Source organism: Rhamphochromis sp. 'chilingali' (assembly GCF_963969265.1).
Source record: "Rhamphochromis sp. 'chilingali' genome assembly, chromosome: 8".
Taxonomy (NCBI): domain Eukaryota; kingdom Metazoa; phylum Chordata; class Actinopteri; order Cichliformes; family Cichlidae; genus Rhamphochromis; species Rhamphochromis sp. 'chilingali'.
In genome coordinates, this window is record NC_137935.1 from 4,091,403 (window position 1) to 4,108,327 (window position 16,925).

Below are 16,925 nucleotides of genomic sequence, written 5' to 3' on the forward strand. Positions count from 1 at the left end.
TAAATAAAATGAAAAAATAATTAATGATAGTCTTTGCCACGGAAATAAAAAGGGTCACACTTACAAAAATTGAGTAACGAAAGACTCCTACAGCTGGCGGTTACACTCCTTCAACCATCAGTTTACGAATGGTTTCATTTTAACACATACGAATTTATGTGTCTTAAATTTATTTCACATTAAAACAAAGTCATGCTCTAAATTTGATTAGTCACGTGCTCTTTAAGTTTAACATTTATTTTTTGTATGTTATGCACGGCTCTTATTTTACAATCAGTATTATTTTTATTTATTATAGTGATTACTGTTGTTGCTGGAGGTACTGTTATTATAATTATCAGTAACATTAGTTGTTCTAGTATTAGTATTAATATTAACAAAGTATATCTGATCTGATCTTTTTATTTTAATTCAGATTTCTTGTCTTGTAGTGAGCTGCAAATATTGTTCGAGGCAGACTGCAGTAATTCACAAAAACAAATACATTATTCCCACACAATACACAGTCGCTCACATCCAAGTAAGACCTTATTATATCTCATTTAGGATTTTGAAGCTTATTTCTTTAACTTCATTCATCTCTAACCATAAATCTACCAAGTGTTCTGGCTTTTATGGTAATGGAATTCTTCACAGAGCACCTCATGCTTTAACAGATGCCATCCATTTAACTGAGCTACAACCAACTCTCTGTTCATCCATGTACAAATACTCTGAGTGTTTTTTGTTTGTTATTCTATGATGTAACATGTTTGATGCCAGTGCTTTCTTTGTTATTTATGTGTTACGTCACATTTTGTAACAATGGGTATTTAGTTTATCTTTAATCATACTGTACATTTTATTTTTATTCATTTTTATTCATTCTTAACTAGGGAATGGAGGAGTCTTTTATTTTATTGCAGTGTTGCAATTGAGTATCACATGGGCTCTACTTGTAAATTGGTTTGCAAGTAGTTTTTATAAATCATTATAATTTATATATAAATATCAGCAATATAATTATATTATCACTAAACTGATACATGTCTACGTGGCCACATTGTATTTTATTTCCTACTTTTGAAATTTTATTCTTGGGTTAATGTAATTTATTCTCGACCTTGGAGCCAAATGTTTGTTTTATTTTATTTAATTTTGATGTTGTAACTCAGTCTTGTATGGGTTTAAATTGGTATCCAACTTGTTCTTTTGTTTTGTTTTTAATATTCCTTTCATTTATATATGTTGGATTTTTATTGCCTTGTCTAACACTGGTCTTGGTAAGCGCATAAATTCATTAAAAAAACACCCTTAGAGTCTAAAATGATTATAAACTAAGTAACAGCGAGAAACAAGACCTGGGTTACCTACAGACAGTCAGCTTTAATATGCCTCCTAAAGGGAAGTTTCATTTGACTGTCACTGTGTGTGTTTTTTTAGGTGCATACATGTGAATACAGTACTTCCTGTTTGACATGTTTTGCCAGGTGTGTCGCTACTTGATTCCACCTGTCCCACTTTCATTTTGTGACAGTGTGTCTGTAGATAGACAAGTAAGTGGTTGCAATAGGTAAATTAGAATATACTGCTCAACGGCTTTCAGCCTTCAGTTGTGTGTGAGTGTGCGAGAGAGCACTGCCACACAAGGACTACATGTTTGCTCAGTAATCTCCGGCTCAACCTGTCTGATAGGTGTGGGCTGGCTGGCAGTGACTTGCGCAGATATGAAGTCAAATCCAACACAGTCTTGAGAGAGAGGAGGGAAGCTTTTGCATTCCTGAAAAGCAGAAGGAAAGCAATAGAAGAACAACTCTCAGAAACTCCAGGAAGACAAACAGAAGAAGAAGAAACCATGGGAAAAGGTGAAAGGCGAGGAGAATGCTACAAAATGTAAAATAAACCCGGGAAGCTTCTTCTGCAGCAGTTCGACAGATGGGTCTGGAATCCTAATGTGGCATTTCAGGCTCTGGGAAATACAAGATGTTGCTGTTTTTCTCAGCATCATGTTATATATGTGCCACCTAGGTAAGCTCAACACATTCCTAATTCTGCTGCTTTATCTTTGTGGTACGACCTACCTATGTTTGTTTAACACTTGAAATGTTGGATGAAGTTTCGGTCCTGTCAGTAGAAAGTAAATATAGGCGATCATGGCAGAAGTGGGAAGTAAAAAGGTCAATATTCCCTAATATTATCTAAGCAGAGCTCAGGCATGTAGCCATGAAACCGTGCTGAAGCATGATAGGGATTTTATTACGTAGCGTCTGATCTGTTTCTATTGTTGAGGTCCCGAGGAGTCAAGCCCCCGCTCTATAACACGATGAGCCCACTCTCTCTTTCTCTGGCTGTATCGTGTCTGCAACCACGTGACAGTCAGAAAGCTGAAGATTGCAAAGTACCTTATCTGAACTATAAAACTGCAACCACTCAAGGCTTCAGAACCTATAAAGCTGTGTCCTACCGACATAACGATCCTAGAAATAACATCCGAATGCCCAGAAGTGTTGTTTCCAAAAAAATCTGAATCTAAACCAAATCTCAGGAAACACAAAACAAAAGTAGCAAAATTAAAAGCGAACCAGGGTGCAGGAAACAGTCAAAAGAAGACATCAGGGCTGCTTTAAAAAGTATTTATGTGATTTCTTAACAGAAAAATAAGGAAAGAGTCAGTCGGGGTTTGTTGGTAAAAGGTTTTTTTTGGGGGGGGAGCCCAGACAAAAAGATCTCTCCCATACTGACTTGCTTCTCAGTCAGCGCTAGTATTTTTCATTTTAAATTCTTGCTTCATTAAACAAACACACCACCAGCAGAACCAGATCTCTCCCTGACACGCACATGAAAATATGCATTAAAGCTTGGCCTAAACACACTGCCTCTTATATTCATTCTGATACCTCCCAGCTAGTTTGACTAGTTTTAATCCTCTGGGGAAAAGAGGATGGGGGTGGGGGATCAGACAGAGCAGAGGCAGAGCAGGAGACATGCCACAGTGTTTGTCAGGAACAGCAGCTAACCGTGTCATGGTGGAATGAGTCCTTTTTATGGCGCTCGATTGTGTCACACACCAGCATGTTTCTACTCTAATTGCTATCACTGTGACTCAAGTCTCTCCCCCCACCACTGAGAATCAACAGATTTTTCTTTAAAATAACATCCGTATATCTAATGATAAAAATGTTATCCTCATAGTTTGAATATTTTTTGAGTTACAGTCCGTTGAAATACAAAGGTTGGAACATTGTAATCTAAAGCCAAGATCTTGCTTTTGTTTCTTTTTCATAACCACCTTAACATAAGATATCGTGACATATGTCTTACTTTCAACAGCAGAGAATAGAATAGAATAGAATAGAATTCAACTTTATTGTCATTGCACATGCACAGGTACAGGGCAACGAAATGCAGTTTGCATCCATCCAGAAGTGCTTTAGTGATATAGATATATTACAATATATATTTGCAATAATATAGATATGTGAGTATATTACAGAAATGGGTCTATTATGGTATGTTATAATGTACACGGTATGAGCCACATTAATTTAATTCTAAAGCTAAAGAGTAACAGAAATATTTGTCATGCTCTTGCAGTTTTGAGCTGTTTTCATCTGTACTGTAGTGTTTTCTATGAATTCTGCTTCTAGTAACTCTGACTTTAGATTTTGTGAAGTGATATCACTGGGCTCTGGTTCAGTTGTCATGTTAGTGTTTGTTCCTCCAGCTGAGTCGTCTGTTTCTATGATCCTGTTTATTCTGAGTACTGTTGTTTGTGTGTTTATTTCTTGTTTTACTTTGATAGACACTTTTCTCATGTGTCTTGTTTCCACTTCTTACTTCCTGTATGTATTGACTTTCGAATCCCCAGATATTGCCCAGTATGTAGTCCTGTCTCAGCCAAGTAAAGGCTCATTATCATTTGAATCTGCCTACGTGCCCGATGCTTGGGTCCTCTCTCTGCCATGTTATGACACATGTATTGGTGTCCTGGATGTTTGATCTGTTTTCTGATCATTAATTCGAGAAAAGTTTAAAAAATGCATTTTGGGTAAACTTTTAAAGGTCATATCACCTTGCAGGATAGGTGGCTGGATAAAACAAGTTATAGCACAGGAAAGGTCTCCCTTTACATGTATTTTGATACCAGAATCAGTTCGACATGTTGTAATTTAACCACCTGTGAACGCAGCTTATGGCTGTTGAAGGAAGAAACAACACTGGTGTTCACGTCCTGTATAATAGTTTGGAAGTACCACTTTACTCAAACAACTTTAGGACTTTAGGAGAGTCTGGATCACTGAGGCTCTTTTTGCAATTTGCTGCTGTGTTAATTTTCTTCTGATGCAAAGCAGAATTTCCCTTTGACTTACTTACATTCAGCTGATTCTAGAATAACCCAGAGAATACAGACTAATGTATGCATGTATGTTCATGTGTTTGTTTAGCTGGAGCCATCTCCATATACTCTCCTCAGAGGAGCCTGATCCGCTCAGTGCAGGACGATGTGATCTTCTCAGTGAATTTCACCTGTAGCGGGATCCCAAACATACAATGGACTTTTATGTCAGGATTGGTGAGCCGGACGATAGGGGCCTGGCAGCCGGGGGGGTACACCAACATAACGGAGGACTACAGCAGCCGAGTGCAGGCCTATGACAACGGTTCGATGGGCCTGTCAGACCTGCGGCTGCAGGATGGTGGATTTTACGTGGTCACCATCACAGAATCAACTGGGAGCAGCAAGGATTTTGGTTTCGTCCTAAAAGTAAATGGTGAGAGTCTTTACATTAAAAAACAAAACAGAAAACTAACACACAACGAGGGAAAAAGAGCATAAAAGAAAGAAACAGTCCTGGCAGAACAGCTCAGTTTTTAAAGCTTAAGGTACTTAAGGTAGCACTTCTGTCATACCTGTACAAAGAATTTCTTCACAGGATTTAAAAAAGCAGCACTAATCGTGATTAGAGCATCAACAAAAGCCCTCGGCTTCAGTTTGACGTAGTCTGACTGGCATTGTGGTAACAGTTGTTTGGATTTAAAGACGACAAACGCCCTGCCCAGATTTCCCAAACATGGCGTCTGTGGTTATTAGAGGCAGGCTCAGAACTGTTTCCCACACCAGACAGAGTAACTCTAAAGCAAATAAACTATGAAAATGAAGAATGAAGAATGGCACATGTGCTGTGATAATTTTAGGGAGGAATGAATGCAGGAAGGAAGAACATATGGATTGACCAAAGAGGGGAAGTCTTTTTTTTAACAAGTGAACATGATGAAAAAGTATCTTTAATAAACAGATCAGCCCTATTTGCAGTTCAGTTTGCAGTAAATAAGATGTGGCTCCTGTGTTTCTGTCCTACAGAGGTTCTGTATGAGGACCTTCAGTACCTTACTGTCTCTTTTTTGGCCCTGGCCTGCTTGGCCAGCCTTCTTATGCTCACCATGTGGCTCCTGGACAAGGCCTACAAGAAGATAATGGCATGCAAGCGCAGGAGAGAGATGCCAGGTAAAGCCATGTGTAAACAGCAGAATCCATCTCAGTGAATATCCTCTAATGGTGTCAATGATTGTGCATTCAGGTGATGCCAGAAAAACAGGTTTGCAACTTGGAAATGTCTTGTGAATACCCATTCAGAAGATTTTGGATTGCTGGCATTGCTCAAACATATTCTTCCCTGATTTCTTGTATGGATACGTGCTGAAAACGTTCATAACCAAAATAGGTCACTCTACATGGAGGACAACTATGTAACCAAAACAAATAAAAACAAAAAGATAAAAAGATTTGTGTGTCTGTTTCTCCTGCAAATATCCAGTGTTTTACAGAATTTATTACATTTTTGTGGCAATGATAATGGAAACACTACAGGACACCTTTATACACATTCATGCAATACTTTATTGTCTGCACTAAACAGGCATAGTCTGAACTACATGCAGTTTAACAGGTAGTCCATGGCAGACCTGCTGCTTTCAGGGATTTCAGGGCACATTTGCAGGCCAGTTTCCCCAAAACTCTCCCTGGTGCTGAGGATGAACTCTTGGTGCAGGTTTAGTCATAAAGTTCTGTCATGCAGAAGTTTGGGGCAGAAATTTTGAACACAGAAAGAGTGCCATCAGATTCTGATCCATCATGCTATACCAGGGGTAGGCAACTCCAGGCCTCGAGTGCCGGTGTCCTGGAGGTTTTAGATGTGTCCATGCTCCATCACAGCTGATTTAATGGGCTAAATGACTCCTCAGCATTTCTTGAAGTTCTCCAGAGGCCTGGTAATGAACTAATCATTTGATTCAGGTGTGTTAACCCAGGGTGCGATCTAAAACCTGCAGGACACCAGCACTCGAGGCCTGGAGTTGCCTACCCCTGTGCTATACCATCTGGAAACTTACAGCAGCTTAATTTTTCAGCATGACAATGATCCCAAACACACTGCTAGCACAGTAAATGCACACCTGGATAGAAAAACACACAGTGGAACACCATCAGTCATGGACTGGCCTCCTCAGAGTCCTGACACAATATTATTGAAGCAGTGTGGGATCATCTTCAGAGAGAACAGAACACGAAGCAGCCAAATCCAAAGAATAGCCATAGGAGAACTATTCCTGAAGGCTACTACTAAATAAGTTACAAACTGGTTTCATATAGGAGGCAAATAAAACCTGATACAGTGTCTGAAGTGTGGCTGCTTTTTTAGGTAATGGGTGAAATAATAAAGAAGACAATTTTCTGCATAAAAACGTTTGTGAGCGTGTTGTTTTATCTAAAGTTAAAATGTGTTCTTCTTACCACTGCATGATTGTGTGGAGAATAAATATATGTTGAAGGGTGTGATGGTTGACTATGGTTTGACTCTATCATTGTATCACAGTAAGGGCGTGTTTGAGTGCAAAGGTCTGTGAAGACCTATTATAGCTTTGTTTGTTGTCTTAATCATGTATTGACACTTTAATCCCTTTTTTTTTTTTTGCAGAAAACGATGTGACTGAGCTGCAGATAATGAACGTCTGAGTGATGACTCACCTGAAATGGCCAATCAAAGCTGTCAGTGATACAACATGAGGACATACTTTTGAAGGTGGAATGTTTTGTACATCAAACTGTCCTCTTTATATACTCTAGTTACTTACAGCTCAAAGCATGACCAGTCAGTTATGAACACCTGCACTGTGTTGATATTTTGTACTGATATTGATATTTACAGATGACTGTCACTGAATGAGTGAATATACCACCGATGATACAGGAACACAATAAATCTTGTATTTATTCTCTAAGCAAAGAAACTGTGTGACTTTATTTTACTCATGACCAAGGGTTAAACTGGGCTGGTTTCATTAATAAGCAATTAAATCAGATTATTTCATGATAACAAAAAACGAGTTTCGCTTTTGTGTGCTGCAGGCTGGTGATAGTTTCAGCTGAGGCCTTGATGATACTGGCTCAGCAAATCAGAAAGTAATGTAAATAAAGTTGTGTCCAAAGCAGTCAAGTAGTAATTGCAGTTTGCTAAATCCACACGGAGCCATGAAGCTGCAGTAACACAGGTCAGCTGATCACGGCCCGGAAAAGGAAGAAAGGAAGGAATGCAGGAATAAAGAATGAATGAATGTAGAAACAAAAGAAAATAATTGTTTTTCTTTTATTACCTAAAGAAAAAATATCCGGTTCACAGTGCAAATGATTTTGTGATTTCTTTCTTAACGAACTCTCTCCTCCCTCGTGCCTACACAGGAACTTCAGGTTCCCCACCTGAAAGTGCAGAGTCCAGACTCAAAGTTAGTTTATCTAAAATGTTGTCACATCAGACAAATGGAGTGGTATTAAAACTGCACCCATCTACTCTGACTGACACACACACACACACACACACACACACACACACACACACACACACACACACACACACACACACACACACAGTCCTAAGACAACATTGAACTTAATGTGGTCAAATTTAAAGTTTGAACCGGCAAATCCCTAAGTTCAGTTTTATAAACAGTGTCTCTTTGATCCACAGCTGTATTCTTAAGAAAAAGGACAAATATATATAGACAGACTGCTTTTTATTTTGTATCAAACTGTTTGAGGTATATACACACAGTCCACACCTTACACTATAAGCAACAGGCAGAGGACACTTGTGTGGACAGACTTTACGGTGGTCCACAAGTTGGTTAAAAAATAAAATAAATGAAAGTGCTGTCGATTCTTTCAAATGTGAGGAAGAGAGTCTATGAAGGAAGATTGTCCTCTTTAAATAAACTGTTATTTTGTGTGTGGGAGGAGTCAGCAGACAGAGTCAGCACCTAAGGACAGGGAGTCAGCGCCGCCATGAGGAGCTCCATCTTGTAGACAAAGTTTCGGCCCTCCATCTTGCTCCAATGGACCTCTTTGTACGGCCCTCTGAGGTGGCTCCACTTGGCGTCCTGGATGACGTCGCTCTTTGGCAGCTCTTTGATCTGGCTGCGAGGGAACTGCACCAAAACTTTGCAGCCGCTCTCTGGGCCGTTACGTACTGAAGAGAAAAGAAACTTTGATGAAAAACCACTGACAGTTATTTACTTTGCTGCATAATGATAAAGAGCTGCTGAGCAGACTTTTGTTGTTTTTAAACAATGACAATAAAGTTTCTCTCTTGTCTCGCCACACATTATTCTTCAGTGTTTACAGATATTCAGTATGAGTGTTGCATGGAAACCGGTTCATGATGCATTTCAATGATGTTTGAAGAGAGGAAGTTTCCCAAAGATTCCCCAACTTGTATCAACCTGTCTGCTTAATCCTGAGTAATTTTCCATGAACTGACAGACTGGGTGTCGTCTTGATTTATTACATTAGTTTCTGCCTTTTCTTTAAAAAAATAAAATAAAATAAAATAAAATAATATATATATATATATGTATTTTTTTTTTTACATTTTAGCCTTTATTGGGGGGAGGTTAGCTAAGGGAGAGCCTGAATGTCTCATGCATAGAGGCATGAGTAGTACTGAGTTGCTGCTGCTAATATGCTCTTCCTACTACAGAGAAACCTGAGGATCCGAGAGCCATCAGTCTCACCTGAGATGGCGTACTCTCCGTTGGGAGAGGCAACAGTGACCGCGGAGGCATTTCCGATGCTCTCCACTGGGCCCAGACCTACATGGTTACTGAAGCTCAGGACGTGCCAGCCCATCACCTTAGCCAGCTGCTGAACTGCATGTACCTGATGCTGCGACATCTGTGAAAAGAAGGCAGGCATACGCAGAACTAAATACTGAAGCATTACAGTCAACAGTGTGCAGCCATGCTTCTAGTAAATTCAGCCTCCTCCAATAACTGTGGAAGTTACTGGTGTTACCTGTGAGAGGAGAAAGTCTTGCAGCTCCTGTTCCTGGTGTGACAGCGTGACCACACGTCCATCTCTGTGCACCACCCTGATCTGCTCCACACCGATGTTCAGCTGCAGCTGGATGGACCTAAACACACCAAATAAAACACAGTGAGCCTCATTTCAGAGGATCAAACACGCTGGTCCAGAGTCATGTAAACATCCATATATGAGGAGAGAAAAGCTTTTTTCACATCCATTTATTTATATAGTTCACAACAGCAGTGAACGAAAATAGAAAAATATAATGGTAAGAGGTAAGTGGAACCAAGATCTAGGCCATTTGCTTTGTTTGCAAAGTTTGCAAAGACTGCTAAATTTTGCCAAAGGTAGTTCACTCTTTGCAAAACAGAACGCTGTTCTAAACAGATTTTTCAGGACTTCTTGTTGTGCTTAGTTTATTTTTCATATGTTTTTTGCAATTGGCGTTTGTTCAGGGAAAGATACTGTAGACTGAGCAATAATGCATTTCTTGCATTTCTCAAGGGTTCTGATGGGGTCTTTCTTAAAATTACTGGTCCCAGTAACAAAGGCACTTGTCGACTCAGAAATCGAGTGAAACTAATGACACACCCGGCAGAACTTTATGTTTTTTAGCTCGTCATATTGCAGCCACAGAAATTCTTTTGTCCATGAAACCAAAAAAGCTGCACTTTCTTTTTGCCTCATAGTCTGATTTGTCATAACTTTTCCATTTTGTGGTCGGCTTTTCTTTGGCTGTCCCCTCTTCACCCTGACCTGTCTTATTTGGCTCTGCAGAACTAAAATACCTGCGTAAATCCATCTGCTTTTACACAGGCACTTGCATAATGATCAGCAATTCTCTGCACAATCAACCTCTATGACATGTTTAAGCTTGCTGCGGAAGATTTCACTTGTCATATTTGCATAGTAAGCTAACGAGTGATAAGGAATTGGAGAGGAATTAATCTGTCACTCACCAATCAGTACTGCCGCTCTCTATTCACAGTTTGGGCAATGGCAAAGTGAACGTGAAGCAAAAAAACAAAAACAAAAAAAAAAAGCGCAAATTTAAACGCGATTTCATTATGTTACATACTGACAGTGGCTCTTCGATGCCAATGACAACATTACCCAGCTACGTTTGCGAAAGGATGCAAAAGTATTGACATATATTTTTTCTTCCTATGATAGCCTGATGGGCAGGGCTGGGATGGATTTTGGTAGCCCGACCGGAAAAAACTGCTAGCCCCGGGACGTCGGGATAGCGATTTTGCAAGCCCTGAGACTATTAAATAATAAAAGCTGCAGCTATTGAATATTTTAGTAATCAAGTATCCTATTGATTATTCAAGTAACTGGATAAGAAATACATCTGCCTTATAATAAATACTTAAAAGAGAAAAAAAGAGAAAAAAAAACAAAACAAAACAAACAAACAAAAAAAAACCCCCACAGGTTATCAAACCCCCCCCCCCCCCCCAAAAAAAAACAGGAAATAGAAAATTGTTATTTCTACAGTGTGAACCAATGTTGTAATATAACTACATACAATGCCCATAAAAAACAACAACAAAAAACATTCATGCAAATGAATTGCATGCAGTGGGTCAAAAGCCCTACTTTAAAGTCCTCTTTTCTTCACATCAAAGTTCATTAAGCAGGTTGTTTTTTGAAGGATCCTGCCAGCTGTTTCCCAGTAAAGGTTGTGATGGTGATAACAGTGCTCTGATTTGGACACTAGAAAAATGAGCTCACCGTCTCAGTTAGACAGTCACTGTTGCTGCTGTGTTATCAGTAATTTTGTTTAAAAACTGGGGACCATGTGGGTTTAATGTTGTCATACTTTTTATTCACATGCTGCTCCTAGATACATTTCTATTGCAGGTTTGTTTTTAGTTGCAAATGTAGGTAAAACATTTGCATTTACATGGCGGCCACTGAGCGCTGCAGAGCCGAGCATTAAACAAATCAGCAAAGCAAAAACTTTGTGTCAAGGATTTTTTCAATTGTTGAGTTTTTCGATTACAAAATACAAAATTTATTAATTCTAATAATTAAAAAAAAAAAAGTATTTTAAATTAAAATAACAATAGTACAAAATGAATAGTGAATATTTAGTAAATATTTAAAATCTGTAAATCTGTGATAATAAAAAATATAGTAAAAATAAAATGTACAAATAAAAAAATAAATATTGATATTTAAAATAATGAGTAAAATAAACTCCTCTGCACTCCACTTACTTGCAGATCTGCTCGTAGCCTTGTGAAGTGATGAGCACCTTGACACTGGACTCGTATACGTCATTAATGTTGGACCAGTGAGCCTGGATCTGCGGGTCTTCAATCCGACTGGCCAGACTATCGATGGTACGTGCCGTCCTGTTGACCACAAACACCGTGGTACCCGTGAAGAGTATTGCTAAGCATTATACAGCCAACAAAAAGTAGCTAACAACAATTCTTCTGTTAAAAGATTAAATATTTTAAGATAAAAGGACATAATTTAATTTCCATAATCAGTTTGGGATTAATAAAGTATTCTGATTCTGATGAAACAACAAAGACAATGTGAGCCATCTGCTAGCCAAATGTAGGCAAACGCTGCTTTTTTGGGCTGCTAAAGTTTCTGGAGCTCCTAAATTTGCAGTAAAATTCAATATTGCTGCTGGTAACTGTTTCTGTATTTGTAAAATTACATCAGGATATTTTACCTGCGACGTAGGAAGATGTGTTTGGCCTGTTTGATCATCTTCTCCAGCAGCCCCTCAGTCTGCTGCCAACTGGAGATTTCTGCCTTGTCATAGGCCAGTGGCCCTGCCAAACGCAGACGTTTGTGCGCAAAGGGAGCGCTAGAAGGGTGCGGTATCACCACAGAGCTCAGCTGCTGCTTGTGAAACTATAAAAGAAACAAATGTTGCCAATGAAATGTGCACTGAGACAATGAAATTTAAATTAATAACAATAGAAGTGTCTCCTGGCAGAGTACAAGACGACAGGTTTCCAGGGTTGTTGTAGGTAGAAGAACACAAATATATCTTAATATCTAAAAAAAATTCCAACATTAAAACTTTAAATTTACAAGAAAAAAAACCCTCATAGATTCCTTCACTTTGTAGCTGTATTTTTCTTGTAAGCACCCTCTGCTCAGAAATGACTGTCTCTTCCTGAGTGCAATTCAGCCGGTGCTCTCTCCCTGTTAAAAGGGAGTTCTTCCTCCCCACCATCACCAAGTAATACTGCAGGGGACTATTGCAGTTTTCTCTTTAATTCTCTACGGTCTTTATCGCAGTCTAAGCACACTGAGACCGGACCAGTATTCCCTAACTGAGATGGATTTTTTGAGGATATATAGTTAAAAGTTAAAGGAAAAAGAGAAAAATATTTAACGCATTTCAGATCATATCTGATAGGTTTCCTCCAGAGGTGGTTAATAGATTGCGCTCTATAGGAATCTCACTTCTCACCTCTCTCATCATCTGATGCAGATTGTGTTCTAGTACGTAAAGGTGGTCATCCGGTTTGGGTTTCTCTGGAGATGCCCGGTTGTTTTTCTTCTCTCCCGTAGAGTGGCACAGTGAGATTGACAGCTGCAGACCTAGGGAGAGAAAAATCACAGGTGTGTTTGGAGGGGAGAATGACACTTTGGATGAATTAGGGCAGGAGGATCATCAAAGACTCCAGTCACCCCAGCCATAAACTGTTCAAACTACTTTACAATTTGAACAGTAAGTACTGAACAAGGTCCCGAACCTGGACCGGATACTGCAGTACGTGACAATAAAAGTGATTTGATTTGAGTGTTCACTAAAAGTGAAAGAACATTCTTTACACTCTTGACAAATATGAAAGCTGAATACCTTGACTTGATGTGTGTGTGTGTGTGTGTGTGTGTGTGTGTGTGTGTGTGTGTGTGTGTGTGTATATATATATATATATATATATATATATATATATATAATATCACTTCTTGCCTTTCTTTATCAGATTGTCTGTCTTCCTCCATCCCCACCTGTTCTTATTTGGATCTTTCACCATTTGTTAATACCTATAGGTCCCATATTATTTCACATTAAGACGCGTTAACTCGAGTCTCAACGAATCCCCATAATGTATATTTCAAGTTTTAGAGAAAAATACCACACAGGTATTTTTTGTACGATGGCTGTGAGTCTACATTTTGGTTCTAAGTTCTATTAAATTACAACAAGATATTCCCATGATAATATCGAACAAAACCACTGTGTTGTCATGGTAGACATAGACTAATGCATCGATATTGTAGCATTTTTTTAAAATGTTTTCATCTCTTTAATGCCATCCACAATCACTTGACAAGTGGACAACCTCCCGTGCTCTTATTTTGAAAGTTTACTCTGTTGCGGCAGTCTCAACCCACGGTGAGACAAACTACATTTCCACCATTTTTGGACTGCAGTCCTAGTTCTGCTCTGAAGACCTGCTGTGAGCTGGAGGGTCCCCCTAACCTGCAGCAAGTGGAGAACTGGTCCTTGTGCTCAAGCACTGGGTCAGTTATTCTCTCAAGGCAAGGCATATGCTTCCGTATGACACACATAAGCACATACATAAGTGTGAGAAACACTGAACCAGGACCCCATTTGTGTCATATTCTCACCTGGGAATGGCTGTGAGATGATCTGGTTTTTCACAACAATGTGAGGGATCTGGGATTTGATCTGAACTGCCTCCCTGGACAGCTGGGCGAAGATCTCCTTACAGAGCAAAACATTCTGAGCCGCCTCCAGTTTCACGTGCCATTGCTGCGTACCTGAGCAGAGACAAAAGAAAAGACCAAGAGTTTTGTTTGTGGGATTTACTCTTACAATTTAGAGTGGGCTCAGTCATCCTTTGCCAAAGCCTAAAGAGCGCTTTCTCACACAGAATGTAATAATTTAGTATTTTCATAAAATGCCCTTCTAAAAAAAAAAAAAAAAAAAAAAAAAACGTGGAAGAAAAGAGCCTCTGTGTTACTGAACAACTTTTAATGTGTATATGTGCTGAACCATACCAGCTTTGTTCTTTTGCTGTTGTCTGAAAAGGCTGACGGTTCCCAGATCACCAATGTCAGGAGCTTGTTTCTGAATGGACACCTGAAGATACAAACAGTATCTTTCTATTACACCTAATATATCTGGTAATTATCTAAAATCAAAGAATGAACAAGGAATGAGAAAAGATGAATAAAAACATATTATACATGTCATTTCCCTCTGACCTTGATGTAAGCAGACCCCTCCAGGTCACTGGGGATCTGGACGTCCAGTGGGCAGTAATCCTCTGGGATTTTTTTGTCCAGATCAATGTCAGTATTTTTGATCACTTCAAATGTGCCATGATGGGGGAAAAGGGAGCCTGCACGGGCAAACACGGAAGTTAGAAAACAGGTTTAAAGTGTCTTAATGTTAATCTGTAGGATGCAGCAGCACTGACTGAGTGAGGTGTTATCCTCTCTTATCACCTGCACTGCGGTAGCTGAGGTCTCCCAGGATCTTGTCTCCAACTTTGCGTAGTTTCCACTGTGAGCGCAGCCGCAGCAGCTCAGAGTTGAAATCCCTTTGCCTCCTGTTCTCCTGGTTCTCTGTGACTGATTTACTGAGCTTCTCTGCTCCCTTTTGAAGGATCATAGCTGCTGTGGCCAATGATTTCTTTTTACTGATCAGCTGGAAAACTTGTGGTGTCTGCAGGAGTTGGAGAAGGAGCAAAAGATCTCTTTGTGGACAAACCTAAGAGTGCTTTGCTGACATTTAGAGATATTTTTGTAGAACCCTTAAAAAACCCTTAAAAAAAATCAGTTTAAGTGACATGTTTAATTTACCTTTCCAGCTGCTGGATCCTGAGACACGGGGTCTAAAGCCATGTACTTCTTCTCCTTCACCACACTGAGCACATCATAGAGTACACACATCTCTGTGAGGGCGCTGCGGAGGTTGTTACGCACCGAATCCCAGGGCCAAAGAGACGGCTGAAATTTTACTGTGCCTATGCAAGAAAACAGAAAATTGGGCTCGATTCCAACAAGTGATAAAAAACCTTATGTTCTGTTTTCAATTCATTTGTGGAGTCTACTTGGTGGTCCTCCTTTCTTCATCAGAGTCAGGAGTAAATTGTAAATAAAGTTTAACTTTATTTAGCTGGATCTCATTACTCCTGAAATCCATTTTATTTATTTATTGGAGCAGCGGGTGTACTCTTAGGATTGACATAATTCATAATTCCATCAGTTTTCACAAGGCCTCCAACACCTTGCAGCCTCAAAACATGACAGGCTCCATTGTGATTTAAATGGTAAATAGATTGTTTCTTATACAGCACTTTTCTACTCTGAGCCCTCAAAGCACTTTACGCAACTTGCCTCATTCACCCATTCCCACAAGCACTTTTTTTCTATTCTCTTTATATGTAACATTCACATGCTTTCATACTCTGATCAACTTCTAGTATCTTGTCCAAGGATATTTGGCATGAAAATTATATATTTATTGGTAATTATTCACCATCTAAGTGAAGTTCTGAACTGAAATGTTTAACCTATGATGAATGAAGTTCAGCTTGATATTTTATGTTGGCCTAAGGCACACAGCAGCTGATTATACCAAGGAATGTGTGATGGCTCGTGTAGCTCTAGCTCCTTGCTTTATTTAAGCATTTTACCTTCTTCCTCCTCTCCATCCTGCTTGCCCCATTCTCGGTCCTTGGGTTCTCCCTCAACATCCTCCTCTGAGTCGGATCCCTGGCTGAAGTCAATTCTTTGTGCCAACTTTGCCAAGTTCTGGGACATGGATAGAGGAGGGACATAGGTCTCTGTCCCATCCAGGGCCACTTCCTGCACCTGCTTCTCACAGGAAGACTCGATGCTGATCCTCACCGCTGGACCACCAGACATGATGACAGACTTGGCTGAGAAGTGGAGTGGACAGGCAGAAAGGGTTAGTCATCAAACACAGACACAGGGGAGACCAGAAAACCTCTGAATCAAACATTTAATATAGGTTGTTTAATAACCAGAACACTAAAATACTTCACTTCCAAATGTTAAAGTGAAAAACGAGAATTAGAAACTGCTCCTCAACAACTTTGGATGATAATAATTCAGCTCTTTTAGTCACTTTGTAACGTTTTACTAGTTAGCAACACTAGCTAGTGTTAGCTCTTTGCTTAGCTCACAGCATAAAAGGAGACTCGAAAGCTCAAGAGAACAGCTTAAAACACCAAATACTATTTTACTCCTGTAAATCTTACCTCTGGCGTTCACTAGTGTTGGAGGTATCGAGGAATACTCGGGTATTGAATTAAATGTTCCAGTAGCGGTGAAAGGCTCATCAATACAGGAACGAGTGTAACTCCTGCACGGTCCCCCTCCCACCGCGATTGTGATGAACGCTGAGGCTGGAAGCTGTTTCAAACGCTTTGTGTCACTTTAGCACTATTTACGTATTTAATGCTTGTATATATATATTATTGATGTATTTTTTTTTATGTATTTTATGTTTAAATGCATAAAATGTTTTTTATGCAGATATAATGACTAGGAACTAATATTTCATGTGGACGGCAAAGACACGGCGGGCAGTTTAAACTACCGGATGTGA

The 16,925-nt window shown here is 39.5% G+C and overlaps 2 protein-coding genes across 3 annotated transcripts; one reads left to right on the top strand and one right to left on the bottom strand.

Annotated features, from left to right (window-relative positions):
- The first annotated feature begins 1,509 nt into the window (after positions 1-1,509).
- vstm5 (V-set and transmembrane domain containing 5) lies at positions 1,510-7,876 on the top strand. 2 transcript variants are annotated; one of them, XM_080890026.1, is made up of 4 exons: positions 1,510-2,007; positions 4,425-4,751; positions 5,342-5,485; positions 6,954-7,876. In XM_080890026.1, the coding sequence occupies exons 1-4, from the start codon at positions 1,932-1,934 to the stop codon at positions 6,989-6,991; spliced, it is 585 nt and encodes a 194-aa protein (XP_080746152.1). In that variant the 5' UTR covers positions 1,510-1,931; the 3' UTR covers positions 6,992-7,876. The 2 variants fall into 2 exon arrangements, with proteins under 2 accessions (XP_080746152.1, XP_080746151.1); XM_080890025.1 differs by lacking the exon at positions 6,954-7,876 and adding an exon at positions 5,559-5,782.
- A 153-nt stretch (positions 7,877-8,029) lies between these two features.
- On the bottom strand, positions 8,030-16,732 carry med17 (mediator complex subunit 17). Its single transcript, XM_080890020.1, has 13 exons — positions 16,576-16,732; positions 15,988-16,233; positions 15,152-15,315; positions 14,795-15,014; positions 14,552-14,688; positions 14,345-14,426; positions 13,952-14,104; positions 12,783-12,913; positions 12,030-12,214; positions 11,560-11,697; positions 9,323-9,440; positions 9,043-9,202; positions 8,030-8,498 (listed from the first exon to the last, which is right to left on the bottom strand). Exons 2-13 carry the CDS (start codon positions 16,217-16,219, stop codon positions 8,290-8,292), a joined length of 1,929 nt encoding a protein of 642 aa, XP_080746146.1. The 5' UTR covers positions 16,220-16,233; positions 16,576-16,732; the 3' UTR covers positions 8,030-8,289.
- Positions 16,733-16,925: the final 193 nt, after the last annotated feature.